This window comes from Vipera berus (genome assembly GCF_964194415.1).
Source record: "Vipera berus genome assembly, chromosome: 1".
Lineage (NCBI taxonomy): Eukaryota > Metazoa > Chordata > Lepidosauria > Squamata > Viperidae > Vipera > Vipera berus.
In genome coordinates, this window is record NC_138202.1 from 360,185,108 (window position 1) to 360,201,567 (window position 16,460).

Here is a 16,460-nt window from a genome sequence, read left to right on the forward strand (position 1 = left end):
AAAATAGGGACCACTACGGTGGGAAGGTAACAGCGTTCCGTGCGTCTTTGGCGTCTAGTCATGCCGGCCACATGACCACGGAGACGTCCTCGGACAAGCGCTGGCTCTTCGGCTTTGAAACGGAGATGAGCACCGGCCCCTAGACTTGGAGACGACTAGCACACATGTGTGGGGGAACCTTTACCTTTTATTATTATTATTATTATTATTATTATTATTATTATTATTATTATTATTATTATTATTATTATTATTATTATTATTATTATTATTATTATTATCTAGTCCAACCCCCTGCTCAGGGAGGAACCTCTATACAATTTCAGACAAATGGTTGTCCAGTCTCTTCTTAAAATCTTCCAGTGTTGCAGCACCCACAACTTCTGGAGGCAGGTTGTTCCACTGGTTAACTGTCCTCACTGTTAGGAAGTTTCTCCTTAGTTCTAGGTTGCTTCTCTCCTTGATTAGTTTCCATCATTTGCTTCTTGTCCTGCCTTCAGGCGCTTTGGAGAAGAGCTTGACTCCTTTTTTGGGGCTACCCCTGAGATACTGCTATCATGTCCCCCCAGCCCTTCTCTTCATTAAACTGGACATTCCCAATTCCAGCAGCCGTTCCTTGTGATGTTTTAGCCTCCAGTCCCCGGATCATCTTCGTTGCTCTTCTCTGTACTCTTTCTAGAGTCTCAACATCTTTTTTACACCGTGGTGACCAAAACTGGATGCCGTATTCCAAGTGTGGCCTTCCCAAGGCCTTGTAAAGTGGTATTAACCCTTCGTGTAATAAGACAGGCTGGGTCATACCTGTGTGGGTCTGATGCTGGGCTGGAAGAAGGTCCAGGAACCTGTTGAATGCCTAATGGCAGGGCGAGAAGCTGATGACCACGCTCTCAACTTTGCACATCAAAGTACTATAGCCTCTAATTAGACCAGACATTATGAATTTTTTGAATTAATTGTTGGGCGTCTTCCTGGCCGGCTGGACAGGAAACAACTAAACATTAATCCAAGAATTAATTAATTAATTAATCCAGGAATTTCTGACAAGTTGAGGCATAGCCATACGTCTAGCAAGTCCTTGACTGTCATGAATCAAGATCATGTTAATACCACTTTACAAGGCCTTCGTAAGGCCACACTTGGAATACTGCATCCAGTTTTGGTCACCACGATGTCAAAAAAATGTTGAGACTCTAGGAAGAGTGCAGAGAAGAGCAACAAAGAGGATCAGGGGACTGGAGGCTAAAACATATAAGGAACGGCTGGCTGAAGAATTCTGGGAGTTGAAGTCCACCAGTCCTAAAAGGGCCAAGTTGGAAGACCCCTGTCTTAAAGCATCCTGCCTGAGGAATTCTGGGAGTTGAAGTCCAGGAGTCATGAAAGTGCCAAGTGGGAAGACGCCTGCTTGTGGACTTCAACTCCCAGAATTCCTCAACCAGAGTGCCTGGCTGAGGAATTCTGGGAGTTGAAGTCCACAAGTCATAAAAGGGCCAAGGTGGAAGACCTCTGTTCTAACTCTTCAACCTTTCCAAGACCATCAGGAAGGACTTTCGGGAGCTGTGAAACGAAAGGAGAAAAGGTAGAAAGGGATGTTGCATCTCAGGTTGTCTTCTAGTGGAATGCAGAGTAACAGAGTTGGAAGGGATCTTGGAGGTCCTCTAGTCCAACCCCCTGCTCAGGCAGGAAACCCTATACCATTTCAGACAGATGGTTGTCCAGTCTCTTCTTTAAAACCTCCAGTATTGCACCACCCACAACTTCTGGAGGGAAGCTTTTCCACTGGTTAATTGTTCTCACTGTCAGGAAAATTTCTCCTTAATTCCAGGTTCCTTCTCTCCTTGATTAGTTTCCATCCGTTGCTTCTCATCCTGCCTTCAGGGGCTTTGGATAATAAGTTGACCCCTTCACACACCCACACACACACACTTCTTTGTGGCAGCCCCTCAAATACTGGAACGCTGCTGTCATGTCACCCCTAGTCCTTCTTTTCATTAAATCAGACACACCCAATGCCTGCAACCATTCTTCGTATGTCTGAGCCTTAATAGAATTTAACACAATAGCAGAATTAGAAGGGACCATTTCAGACAGATGGTTGTCCAGTCTCTTCTTGAAAACCTCCAGTGTTGGAGCATTCACAACTTCTGGAGGCAGGTTGTTCCACTGGTTAATTGTTCTCACTGTCAGGAAGTTTCTCCTTAATGCTAGGTTGCTTGATTAGTTTCCATCTGTTGCTTCTGGTTCTGCCTTCGGGTGGTTTGGAGCAGGGCTTTTCAACCAGCGGTACGGGTGCCACCCGTGGTACATTGGCACGTGGCAGGTGGTAGCGACCATCCTAGAAAAGTGGTAGCGGGGGAGGGGAATGAGCTGAACCGGGGGCAGCCCCGCACAAGCCTGAGCGAGAGATGGCTGGAGCTGCAGGGCTGTCGGGGCTCAGCGGAAGCGCCAGGATCAGCGCCAGGATCCAGCTGGAGCTCAGCACCGATCCTGGCGCTTCTGAGCCCAGAAGAAGCGCCGATCAGCTGGAATGTTGCAGCATCTCCAGGGTCTTGTGATTTACATTCAGATGCTTGGCAACCGGTTCATATTTATGACGGTCACAGTGTCCCCGGGTCGTGTGAAGTGACCAAAACCTGCTGCAACCACCCAGCAGATGGGGGGGGGAATAAAAACCAAACCCCCACCTCACCCCTGCTGCCAATCCTGAACAGAAATGCTCACAACCATGAAAACCTCGGACAGGAGGAAGAGCGCCGCCAGGCGGGCAGGCAGGAGTCTTGCTCGGCTGTGGCTTGAGGGGCACTTTTTTCAGTGCCATGGTAACTTCGAACAGTCACTAAGTGAACTGTTGTAAGTCGAGGACTACCTGTACTTCATCACTTTTTTTCCTTTTCCTTTTTTTTTTTGGTCATCAAGCTTTCGACAGCTTGCTAGGCGACTGGTGGTACTCGGATGTTGCCCTATCTTAAAAGTGGCACAGTGGGTGAAAAGGTTGAAAAGGCCTGGTTTGGAGAATAGGTTGACCCCCTCCCCTTCTTTGGGGCAGCCCCTGAGATACTGGAAGACTGTTATCCTGTCCCCCCTCGTCCTTCTCTTCATTAAACTGGAGATACCCAATTCCAGCAACTGTTCTTCGTATGTTTTAGCCTCCAGTCCCCCGATCCTCTTTGCTGCTCTTCTCTGCCCTCTTTCCAGAGTCTCAACATCCTTTTTTACATTGGGGGGACTGGAGGCTAAAACATATAGGGAACGGTTGCTGGAATTGGGTATGTGTAGTTTAACGAAGAGAAGGGTGAGGGGGGACAGGATAGCAGCCTTCCAGTATCTCAGGGGCTGCCCCAAAGAAGAGGGAGTCAAGCTATTCTCCAAAGCGCCCGAAGGCAGGAGAAGAAGCAACGGATGGAAACTCATCAAGGAGAGAAGCAACCTGGAACTAAGAAGAAATTTCCTGACTGTGAGAACAGTTAACCAGTGGAACTCCTTGCCTCCAGAAGCGGTGAATGCTCCAACACTGGAAGTTTTTAAGAAGAGACTGGACAGCCATTGGTCTGAAATGGTATAGGGTTTCCTGCCTTAGCAGGGGGTTGGACTAGATGACCTCCAAGGTCCCTTCCAACTTATTATTATTATGTGATCAATGTAAGTCCAAGGTCGCCTTGACCCGTCCTGGATGGGTCGTAGTTCTTCTGGGCAAGGTTAAAAGGTAACGAATTTAACAATGCAGGTGAAGTAGCTTGGCCAACCTGCTGTGCTTTAATTGAGCTTGTCTCCTGAGGATCAAAAGGAGGAACCTGGAGGATGGTTATCACCAGGAGAGACTCATAAAGCAAGACCAAGCCTGACATCACCCGTGTGAGGGATGTTACCCAAGGGGTGTCCACAGATGGGTGTCAAACAAGAAGAACTGGTTGTCCCAACCCAAGAAAATACGGCCTGACAATGGTGAGACGAATGTCACAATCGCAAGGGAGAAGGTCTTCAAAGGAAATTGGTGTAGTCAAAAAGGGTGGATAGCGAAGAATCCTGGTGCCTCTGAAGGATTCAATGACCTTGAAAGACAAAGGCTTGTTGAAGGCATCTGGGTAAGATTAGAAGAGAAAGAAAGAAAGAAAATAAGAAAGAAAGAAAAAGAAAGAAAGAAAGAAAGAAAGAAAGAAAGAAAGAAAAAGAAAAAGAAAGAAAGAAAGAAAGAAAGAGAGGGAGGGAGGGAGGGAGGGAAGAAGGAAAGAAGAAGGGGAAGGAAGGAGGGAAGGAGAAAAAGAAAGGAAGAAGGAAAGAAAAAAGGAAGGAAGGAAAAGGAAAGAAAGAAAAAGTTTAGGAGAAAGAAAGGGAAGGGAAAAGGAAAGGAAGGAAGAAGAAAAAAAGGAAGAAGAAGGAAGGAAAGAAAGAAAAGGAAGAAAGAAAAAAGGAAGGAAGATTAGGAGAAAGAAAGGAAGGGGAAAGGAAAGAAGGAAGGAAGAGAAAGAAAGAAAAAAGAAAAAGAGGGAGGGAGGGAAGAAGGAAGGAAGGAAGAAGAAAAAGGGGAAGGAAGGAGGGAAGGAGAAAAAGAAAGGAAGAAGGAAAGAAAAAAGGAAAGAAGAAAAAGGAAAGAGAAGAAAAAGATTAGGAGAAAGAAAGGGAAGGGAAAAGGAAAGGAAGGAAGAAGAAGGAAAGAAAGAAAAAAGAAAGGCAGATTAGGAGAAAGAAAGGAAGGGGAAAGGAAAAAAGGAAGGAAGAGAAAGAAAGAAAGAGAAAGAAAGAGAAAGAAAGAAAGAAAGAAAGAAAGAAAGAAAGAAAGAAAGAAAGAAAAAGAAAGAAAGAAAGAGAAAGAAAGAAAGAAAGAAAAAGAAAGACAAGAAGCCAGCTGGCTGGGGAATTCTGGGAGTTGAAGTCCACGTCTCTTCAACCAGCCAGGGTGGAGAAACCCTGCTAATAAGGGTTTTAACTAAACAGAGTAGCTACGTACAAAAGGAAGAGGATGGTTTGGCACAAGGCAAAGAGGGATGAAGAGAATGCGGATCACGGAATCCTGCTTAACAGCCTGCACGTTTAGCCAGGAGCCAAAAAAAAGGCTCCAAAAACCTGGGAACTGCTTATGATCCCCGAGCAAATCAAAATAAACCTCAATTAAATCCGAAGGAGGTAACGGGTTGTTTCCCCCCCCACACCCACACCGCACACCCCCAGAAGCCAGAACGGACCCTAGAAGGGTGATGCCCAACCAAGGAAGCGCTTAGGAGCAGAGATGGGAGCTGGAATCCCGGATCCACTGAAGAGTCGGTAGAATCCTAGGGCTGGGAGGGACCTTAAAGGTCTTCTAAATCAATCCAGCCCCCTTGTCCAAGGCTGGAGTCCTGATTCCATCCCAGACCAAATGGTTTTCTTGAAGAGCCCCAGTGATGGAGGTTCCCTTAATAATAATAATAATAATAATAATAATAATAATAATAATAATAATAATAATAATAATAATAATAATAATAATAATAATAATAATAATAATAATAATAATAAAGTTGGAAGGGACCTTGGAGGTCATCTAGTCCAGCCCCCTACTCAGGCAGGAAACCCTATACCATTTCAGACAAAGGGCTGTCCAGTCTCTTCTTAAAAACTTCCAGTGTTGGAGCATTCACAGCTTCTGGAGGCAGGTTGTTCCACTGATTAATTGTTCTAACTGTCAGGAAGTTTCTCCTTAGTTCTAGGTTGCTTCTCTCCTTGACTAGTTTCCATCCGTTGCTTCTTGTCCTGCCTTCAGGGGCTTTGGAGAACAGCTTGACTGCCTCTCCTTTGGGGCAGCCCCTGAGAGATTGGAATACTGCTATCATGTCCCCCCTTGTCCTTCTCTTCATTAAACTAGACATCCCCAATTCCAGCAACCGTTCCTTATACTTTTTAGCCTCCAGTCCCCTGATCCTCTTTGTTGCTCTTCTCTGCACTCTTTCCAGAGTCTCAACATCTTTTTTTTTACATCGTGGTGACCAAAACTGGATGCCGTATTCCAGGTGTGGCCTTACCTTGATTAAGTTGTTCAGTCAGGAAATTTCTCCTTAGTTCCAGGCTGCTTCTGTCTTTCATCAGTTTACCACCCACTGCCGCTTCCTTCCTTCCATTCTCTCTTTCCTTCCCATCGTTTTTCCTTTCTCTCCTTCCTTCCTTTCCTTCTTTCCATTTCCCCTTTCGCTCCTTCCTTCCTTCCTATCATTTTTCCTTTCTCTCCTCCCTCTTTTCCCTTCCCATCATTTCCCCTTTCTCTTCTTCCTTCCTTCCTCTCCTCCTTTCCTTCCTTTTTCTCCTTTCCTTCATTCTTTCCTATCTTTCCTTTCTCTCCTTCCTTTTTTCCTGTCATTTTTCCTTTCTCTCCTCCCTTTCCTTTCTCTCCTTCCTTCCTTCCTTCCCCCCATTTTCCCCTTCTCTCCTTCCTTTTTCCTTCCATTTCCCTTCTCTCCTCTCCTTCCTTTTCCTTCCTTCTTTCCTTCCTTCCTAGCATTTTTCCTTCCTTTCTCTTTCCCTTCTCTCCTCTCTTCCTCCCTCCCTCCCTTTCGAAGCATAGGATATGGAAGGGACCTTGGAAGTCTTGCAGTCCATTCCCATTTCTTTCTACCATTCCACACAAGTGACGGTCCGGTCTCTTCTTGAGAACCTCCAGTGATGGAGCGCCCACGATTTCTGGTGGCAAGCTGTTCCACTGGTTAATTGTCCTCCCTGTTAGGAAGTTTCTCCTTAATTCCAGCTTGCTTCTCTCCTGGATTAGTTTCCCTCCATTGCTTCGTGTCCTGCCCTCTATGGAGTACTATGGAGAATTGACAGACCGCCCCCCTTCTCTCTGTGAGACCCCCCAAGCAGAATAGAATGGAGCTGGAAGGGACCTTGGAGGTCTTCTAGTCCAGCCCCCTAATCGAGCAGGAGAACCTATAGCGTCTCAGACAGGTGACTGTCCAGTCTCTTCTTAAAAATCTCCAGTGATGGAGCGCCCACGATTTCTGGTGGCAAGCTGTTCCACTGGTTGATTGTCCTCACTGTCAAGATCACGTGAAGTATTAATACCACTTTACAAGACCTTGGGAAGGCCACACTTGGAATACGGCATACAGTTTTGGTCACCACGATGTAAAAAAGATCTTGAGACTCTAGAAAGAGTCCAGAGAAGAGCAACAAAGATGATTAGGGGACTGGAGGATAAAACATATCAGGAACGGCTGCTGGAATTGCGAATGTCTAGTTTAATGAAGAGAAGGACAAAGGGAGACATGATAGCAGTCTTCCAATATCTCAGGGGCTGCCCCAAAGAAGAGGGAGTAAAGCTCTTCTCCAGAGCACCTGAAGGCAGGAGAAGAAGCAACGGATGGAAACTAGTCAAGGAGAGAAGCAACCTGGAACTAAGGAGAAACTTCCTGACAGTTAGAACAATTAACCAGTGGAACTCCTTGCCTCCAGAAGCTGTGAATGCTCCAACACTGGAAGTTTCTAAGAAGAGACTGGACAGCCATTTGTCTGAAACGGTACAGGGTTTCCTGCCTGAGCAGGGGGTTGGACTAGATGACCTCCAAGGTCCCTTCCAGCTTTTTATTATTATTATTATTATTATTATTATTATTATTATTATTATTATTATTATTATTATTATTATTATTATTATTATTAGGAAAGCAACTTGCTGGCTCTCCTTCAGAGTACAGATTTGCAAATTGCTGCCACCCGGGCGGCAGCGCCCACACAGAGGAGCCCTTGCAAAGGGAGAGGCCTCAGGATAAAAGGTTGCCTTGTTCCCAGCCTTGCACTCTATGCTGGGTGGAGAAGAACAATAGTGCACAGCCATAAAGGGCGTAATAAAGTTGCTTAATGTTCCCGAGACACAGCGCAGGCAACAGGTGGAAAAACTGCAGGGGCGTTGTGGCTGTTCCAGTTTGCCAGGGGATTTATGCTAAGGCGGAAAACGAAAGCTTGATCTTTTAGCAATTAAAAACTGTTTTAGTTTTTCTTATTCCATCCCAGTGTTCGTTTAGTTTGTTAATTTTAACATGCCTGGGATTCGCATTTTTAATCTTATCAAGGAATATATGTGAGATGGCCTCACGAGACCGATGGTTCGTTGAGGTGCTTCCAAGGAAAAGGCAGCACGCAGGGATGCAATCAGATGAAGCTTTATTTAAAGATAGAGTAAAGGGAAAGAGTTCCCTGGCATGGAGGCATCCATGCCTGGATTGAGCTCATGGATCATTCCCAGAGGGAGCTTGAAGAAGAAAGCAACAACAGGGCAACAAGAGAGAGAGCAGCCCCTGTGCAGAGGTTTTTATGGGGGTCCCCAGCCCCTCCCTTACCAATGAGAGTGAGGGGGCTGGAGGGCCATTAACTCTCTCCAATGGGGCTGCAGGGGCCGGAGACCCCTGACCCACCAGTGGGAGCAAAGATGCCTCTTTGCTCCCATCTGATGACCTTTTGGGGAACTGCCATGGCTGGCACAAAAACATCTAACAATATATATACTGTATATATAAAAAGGTAAAGGTTCCCCCGCACATGCGTGCTAGTCGTTTCCGACTCTAGGGGCCGGTGCTCATCTCCGTTTCAAAGCCGAAGAGCCAGCGCTTGTCCGAGGACGTCTCCCTGGTCGTGTGGCTGGCATGACTAGACGCCAAAGGTGCACGGAACGCTGTTACCTTCCCACCGTAGTGGTCCCTATTTTTCTACTTGCATTTTTAAATGCTTTCGAACTGCTAGGTTGGCAGAAGCTGGGACGAGTAACAGGCACTCACTCTGCTACGCGGCACTCGGGATTCGACCCGCCAAACTGCCGATCTTCTGATCGACAAGCTCAGTGTCCTAACCCACTGAGCCACCGCGTCCCTACTGTATATATATATATATATATATATATACATACATACATACATACATACATACATACATACATACATACATATATATATATATATATGTTAAGTGTTTGTTAAGTATTTAGAATACCTTGCTAGGCCCCAAACACGGGACAAACCTTATTTCCTGTTTCAGCCTAACCCAGGGGTCAGCAACCCGAAACAGCAAAAGAGCCACTCGGAACCGGTTCCGTCATACAGACAAAAAAGTGGGAGCCGCAAAACGTGCGCGCGCCTGTGGGCACGCACGCGCATGCGCAGAACAAGCAAAAACAATAGCATCAGTGTTGCCAAGGAGAAACAAATCTATATTATTTACCTGAAAGACATACTACTTCTGTTCTCCCAAATAATTTACATAGCAAAGACAAAGGAGTTTTTCTTTTCAAACTTCCATTTTCATAAAGGGAACATCCTAAATTTAGGAACCTGTTCCTTTTGGGTAAACATTAATTTTCGATGCGGCCCCCCCAAATCAGTCATGGTTCTTCCTCCCATTCTAAGCAATTTCCTTTACGAACAGCTCTCAAAGTTCACAAGCTTGTTGCAGTTTTGTAAAATTTTAATTGCTCTGTTCCTTCCAAGAAACAACTAAGTTTTCAGATAGTAAACTGAGAAAGTAATTCAGCCAAAGTTCCAGAAAGTGGCACACATTTCGTGGAATACTACTAACCTCTGTGGACTTTACTTCTGTGTAAGCATACATGTACCCAGGCTACATGTCGGCAAAACTTTGAGAAAATGCAATGTAGTTAATTTAAGTTCTTAAGTTTGGAGACCTGCCGCGCTCGTCAAACATGAACGAACGCGGCAGGTCTCCAAACGGGATGGCGGCGGTTTGGAGTGTGTGCGCGCACCTCTCCAAACCTCCGCCGCAGGCAGCAGTTCTGCAAACTGTTTGGAGAGCTGTTTGGAGAGCTGCTGCCTTCGTCAAACATGGACGAAGGCAGCATCTCTGCAAACGGGGCAGTGGAGGTTTGGAGAGCTGCGCGCGCAGCTCCCCAAACCTCCGCCGGCGGAGGAGGACTGGGAGCCGCAGGAGACGGCTCAAAGAGCCGCATGCGACTTCGGAGCCGCGGGTTGCCGACCCGTGGCCTAACCCAAGGCCATCCACAGGCAGTAGTCACAGCAGTGAAAGCTCATATTTGTGTAAATTTTTTGGATTGCTAACAAAGAATTAAAGGGAGACTGATATGATCATTTCAAACTTATTTGTTCTCATCAGTCAGCCATACCCTTCTGAGATTCAAACCTGGGCCGATTGCACCTTAACCAATTGTTCTAACCTTTAGGCCACTGGCTCTTTCTCGCTAAGCCAGTGGCCTAAAGGTTAGAACAATTGCCTAAGGTGCAATCGGCCCAGGTTCGAATCTCAGAAGAGTATGGCTGACTGATGAGAACAAATAAGTTTGAAATGATCATATTGTTGCAGAATCAAGAGACTCAGACCCCGGAATCAAAAGAAGTTTGGTTCATTTTGCGCAAAAGGTTCAGAGCAAAAAGCAAAGGCAATGTCTGAACACATTTTCAGGGAAAAGCAAGTACATATATAGTCTTCAAAAGTAGCAAAACACAGAAATGTAACTTATGAGCTCTGATTGGTTACATGAATTACAGCCCCCAACTCCCCCTTGTTGCTATTCTGAATTTAGCTAAATATCTTGCAACCTTGTCACAGGTGTCTTGCTTAAACTCAGTTCCTGGCACAATTTGTGGTTAGCTACAAGCGAGATATATGTGGTAACTAAACTTTGTGCTGGCCTACGAGGGGTGACCGACAGCTGAACTTGTGGTTTGGCATTTCTCCATGTCCTTGTTCCTCTTCTAACTAATACACACATTTTTCTTCATGCCTCACTTTTATGTCCTACCTCATTTTTATGACATGCAGCATTTTTATGTATTCTTTGTATCTTTCTTTATGGCCTGCCTCAGTATCAGTCTCCCTTTAATTCTTTGTTAGCAATCCAAAAAAATTACACACACATACACACATACATACAGGGACGCGGTGGCTCAGCGGGTTGGGACGCTGAGCTTGTCGATCAGAAGGTCGGCAGTTTGGCGGGTCGAATCCCGAGTGCCACATAGCAGAGTGAGCGCCTGTTACTCGTCCCAGCTCCTGCCAGCCTAGCAGTTCGAAAGCACGTAAAAATGCAAGTAGAAAAATAGGGACCACTGAGGTGGGAAGGTAACAGTGTTCCGTGCGCCTTTGGCATCCAGTCATGCCGGCCACATGACCACGGAGACATCCTCGGACAAGCGCTGGCTCTTTGGCTTTGAAACGGAGATGAGCACCGGCCCCTAGAGTCGGAAACGACTAGCATGCATGTGCGGGGGAACCTTTACCTTACCTTTACACACATACATACTGTACATACATACATATATGTGTGTGTGTGTGTGTGTGTGTGTGTGTGTGTGTGTGTGTATATATATATATATATATATATATATATATATATATATAGAGAGAGAGAGAGAGAGAGAGAGAGAGAGAGAGAGAGAGAGAGAGAGATGGAGAGATAGATGACAAATAGATAATGGATAGATTGACAGATATTAGAAGATAAGATGATAGGTAGGTAGGTAGATAAATAGGCAAGCAGGCAGGCAGACAATTGATAGATAGACATGGAGAGATAGATGACAAAAAATAGATAATGGATAGATTGATAGATATATTTAGAAGATACATGATACAGAGAGAGAGAGAGAGACAGATGATAGATAACAGACAGATGAAAGATTTTATCCTTAGGAACCCTTTCCAGACCTGCCCCCTTTTCAGGCTGGCCCTTTCTATTTCCTCCCTACAAAACCCGCTCTCCCTCTCTCTAAGCCTCTCCCCACTCTGCTTCCCCCCCCCTCCCACACACACACACCCCAACAACCTCGCGAGGTAGGCCATCTCGAGAAGACCCCGGTCCAGAGTGCCCCAGGCAGATTGCCCCGGGGGCCGAACCCCCTTCCCCAACACCAGCTTCCTGCATGGGCTGACAACATCCCCTCCCCTTTCCCTCCCCACCCCACCCCACTCCCACCCCGCTCGCGCCGGGGGGGGGGGAAGAAAAAAAATCGCGCGCGGTCCCTTTAAGCGCAGGCCCCGCCCTCCCGCGCGAAGCCGGAGCGCGCCGCGCGGCCAGGATTGACCGCCGCCGCCCCCCGTCGTGGGGGCAACTTCCTGCTTCCGAGGCTATATAAGCGCCGCTTCCGGCGCCCGGCTGGTTGGTGGCGAGGCGGCGGCGGCGGCAGAGGCGGCTCTGCCCGGAGGGCTCGCGATGTGCGTCCCAGGTGCGTTGCCATGGGGACGACGGCGGGGGGGGGAGAGGGGGCCACGGCGACTGCGGGGTTGCCATGGGGACGGCCATCGCCCCGGGAGCCGGGCGGGCGAGGGGTCATCCCGCCGGGAGGAAGGACCAGCGTGCCTCTGAGCATGTGCAGCGTGCTTTCTCCCTCTAGCCCAGCGTTTTCCAACCTTAGGAACTTGAAGATGCGTGGACTTCAACTCCCAGAATTCCCCAGCCAGCATAGCTGGCTGGGGAATTCTGGGAGTTGAAGTCCACGCATCTTCAAGTTCCTAAGGTTGGGAAACGCTGCTCTAGCCCGCCTGCCCGCTGAGTCTAAAAAAAGCAGAGCCTAAATCTTCATCTGCTCAAAATTTGGCTTTCCATTCACATTTAAATCAGTGTTTTTTCCAAGCGGGTTGCTTTAAGAGGGAGGGGGAGGACTTCGACTCCCAGAATTCCCCAGCCAGCTCTGCTGGCTGGGGAATTCTGGGAGTTGAAGTCCCCCCCCTCCCTCTTAAAGCAACCCGCTTGGAAAAACACAATTTTAAAGCAAACAAACCCCCTAACTTTGGGGCTCCGTGGGATGCTTGGGGCAGGCACAGTTTTGGGGTGCAGCAAAAATTTATTTATTTATTTTATTTAATTTAATTTGTATACCGCTCTTCTCCCCCAGGACTCAGGGCGGTGAACAAGGCAATAAATATTAAAATACAGAAATACAAAAATTAAGAAGAGATTAAACCGTGATGCCCCATACAACAAATAAATTACATAAAAACGGTGATAAAACCCGAACCCATCAGACCAGGATGGGGGTGATTTGAGTGAGTGGGGACTCGGTGGACAGGACCCGACGCCATCCCATAATTGGGGCCGTCTGGATGCCAGTGGCGGAGAAATTACAGGCAGTCCTCGGCTTACAACCGTCCGTTTAGGGACCGTTCCAAGTTTGCAGCAGCAGCGGAAAAAGTGAACGTTTTTTCACACTTAACGACCAGCGTGGTCGTGTGATCAAAATCTAGAAGCTTGGCCACTGACTCGTATTTACGACGGTCGCAATGTCCTGGAAGGGTCACGTGATCCCCTCCCCCCCCCCCTTTGCGACCTTCCGACAAGCAAAGTCACTTAGCGACCGTGTGACCGACTTAACACAGGCAGCGACTCGCTTAACGACGGTGGCAAGATAACTCGCAAAACGGGGCAAAACTCACTTAACAAATGTCTCACGGAGCAACATCAATTTTGGACTCGGTTACACGTAAATTGAGGATAGGGGGCTGGTTGTGACATCTTCATTTATCCTCCCCGAGCTTTTGTGGGTGTGAAATAGGTCCCGAATGAATAAGCAGCTTAATTTTATCAAATCCCATAATTTCTTTTTTTTTTTAATTGAAACGTTTTACAATACATGTTTGAATACAACCCCCCTCCTCCCCCTCCCCTCTCTCCAACCCCCCCAACCCTCCCCTCCCCTCCCTCCTCCCCGACTTCCCAGAGCAAAATACAGGGTATAAAAATACAAACAAACATAATCTAAAATATGCAAACAACTATAAAATATTAAATTCTATCGCACTTTAACTCTTAGTAAAATGACTACAAGCTAGTTATACATTATATCCGCTACTTATTCAAATGCTAAATGAAACTTTTTAGTCCCATATTTATTCTGGATATAATCCATCTTCTCCGCTCCACAATATATCTCTGTTGCAATTGGTCTTTCAAATACGCTGAGATCTTTGCCATTTCCGCCAAGTTGGAAACTTTTAAAGTCCACTCTTCTATAGTCGGCAGTTCTTCCTTCTTCCAATATTGCGCTACTGAAAGTCTCGCTGCCGTAATTAAATTCAACATCAACTTAGTGTCCACAACGGTAGTATCTGTGATAATGCCCAGTAAAAACTGTTGCGGACAAAACTTTATCCTTTTCTTGAATATTTTTTGCAAATTCCACCAAATTTTAATCCAAATCCCATAATTTCTTATTTTTATTAACCCGCTTTGGAGCCGTCCCTCCCATCTCAGGAAATCCGAGGTGGGGGGGGGGGAAAGAATATGCCACCCACCCCTCTTGAGTTTGGCCATTCCTTTTCCGAGTATTCGGGTTTTAAAATTATATCCCATGTTTGTTTTTTCCTGGCTATATTTGATGGTTTGCGATGCCTTTTTTGGGATGCCAACAAAGGAGAATATTTGTAGCTCAGGGTTGAACTGAGAGTGGTTTCCTTGCAGACGTTTCGTGAGCCAAACTAGGTAACGTCATCAGGGCTGGTTTGGGGGGGGATTGTTTCATTTTTTAACTGTACAAATCAGCCATGTTGGTCAGAGGGACAGCAGCTCTGTAACTTAGAGAGGTTAATAAATATTTTGGAATTGCTCTTTGTCCTGGTTATTTACGGGGGTGGCGCTTTTTAAGAGCTGCACAAAAGGGATTGTGACACGTAAGACGATCCTACGAGCAGCGGAAGCCACCACCACCGTAAGAGCAGAATAAATCATGGGTGGCCTGAAGGTGGGGCCACATAAATGCCACATTTTTAGAGCCCCACCACTGTAGGTTAAACTTTCGCCTGCAGCAGAATTAAATTTCTCAACCGGCTTTGCAACGTCTTTGTTGCGATGCCAGCGAGAGAATTCGCCTGGGACGTTTCCTGTCTGTAAGCAACAGCGAGGAGGACTCCCAAGATGGGAGTAATTTTCCAAAGTGCGGCTTTGCCCTCGTGTGACTATCTTTATTAAGATGTAAGATTTTCAGCCACCACAGTGTTTAAAAAAAAAGATGTTGAGACTCTAGAAAGAACGCAAAGAGCAACAAAGATGATCAGGGGGATGGAGGCTGAAATATACGAAGAACGGTTGCAGGAATTGGGGGTGTCCAGTTTAATGAAGAGAAGGACTGGGGGTGACATGGACTAGAAGACCCCCCCAAGGTCCCTTCCATATTCTATTCTATTCCATATTCCATATTCTATTCTATATTCTATTCCTATTCTATTCTACTTTCTCTATTCTCTATTCTATTCTATTTATTCTATTCTATTCCTATTCTATTCTACTTTATTCTATTCTATTCTCTATTCTCTATTCTATTCTCTATTCTATTTATTCTATTCTATTCCATATTCCTTATTCTATATTCAATTCCTATTCTATTCTACTTTCTCCTATTCTATATTCTGTATTATATTCTATATTCTATTCCATATTCCTTATTCTATTCTATAGACTATTCTATTCCTATTGTATTCTACTTTCTCTATTCTATACTCTATTCTATTCTATATTCTATTTATTCTATTCCATATTCCTTATTCTATATTCTATTCTATATATTCTTGTTGTTACTTGCGAAGTTGTGTCCGACCCATCGCGACCCCATGGACAACGTTCCTCCAGGCCTTCCTGTCCTCGACCATCTTCTGGAGTCCATTTAAGCTCAGGCCTCCTGCTTCATCTATATATATCTATATATTCTATTCCTATTCTATTCTACTTTATGTATTCTATTCTCTATTGTCTTCTATTTTCTATTCTGTATTCTATTCTATTCTATATTCTATTTTCTATTCTATTCTATTTTCTATTCTATATTCTATTCATATTTGAGGGGCTGCCCCAAAGAAAGGGTATGTGTGTCAGGCTATTCTCCAAAGCACCTGAAGGCAGGACAAGAAGCAACAAATGGAAATTAAGGAGGGAAGCAACCTAGAACTTAAGGAGGAATTTCCAGTTGGTACGATTAACCAGTAGAACTTGCCTCCAGAAGTTGTGGGTGCTTCATCACTGGAGGTTTTCAAGAAGAGATTGGACAAACATTTTGGTATATAGGGTCTCCTGCCTGAGCAGGGGGTTGGACTAGAAGACCTCTTAAGGTCCCTCCCAACTCGGTTGTTCTGTTCTTATCTGCATTAATAGAGGGATAGAATTAAGGTCAAGCGAAGTCCTAGTACTGCTTTCGAAACTTTTTTTTAGTAAAACCACGCTTGGAATACTGCATCCAGTTCTGGTCACCCCCAAATCCCCCCCCCAAAAAAAGAACTTTGTGAAAGAGTGCAGAGAGGAACAACAAAAAGTGATAAGGGGGCTGGAGGATAAAATCGGGTACATCTCGTCTAGTGAAAAGAAGGACCAGGGGAGACATGATAGCATCTTTCCAATATTTGAGGGGCTCCTACAAAGACAGGGTGGGGGGTCAACCTATTTTCCAACGCACCAAAAGGCAGGACGAGTATACTTACTGTACATTTAAAATGACGATAAAGTTATTCTATTCTATTCTAATTCTGTATTCTACTCTATTCTCTATTGTATTCTA

The 16,460-nt window shown here is 45.6% G+C and overlaps 1 protein-coding gene across 1 annotated transcript in view; it reads left to right on the forward strand.

Moving 5' to 3' along the window:
* Positions 1–12,078: 12,078 nt before the first annotated feature.
* BLMH (bleomycin hydrolase) overlaps positions 12,079–16,460 on the forward strand; it is a 17,761-nt gene continuing 13,379 nt past the window's right edge. Inside the window, exon 1 of the mRNA XM_081313332.1 lies at positions 12,079–12,146. Within this exon, the coding sequence (XP_081169458.1) occupies positions 12,134–12,146 (13 nt within the window). The 5' untranslated portion in view covers positions 12,079–12,133. The remainder of the gene's footprint in view (positions 12,147–16,460) is intronic.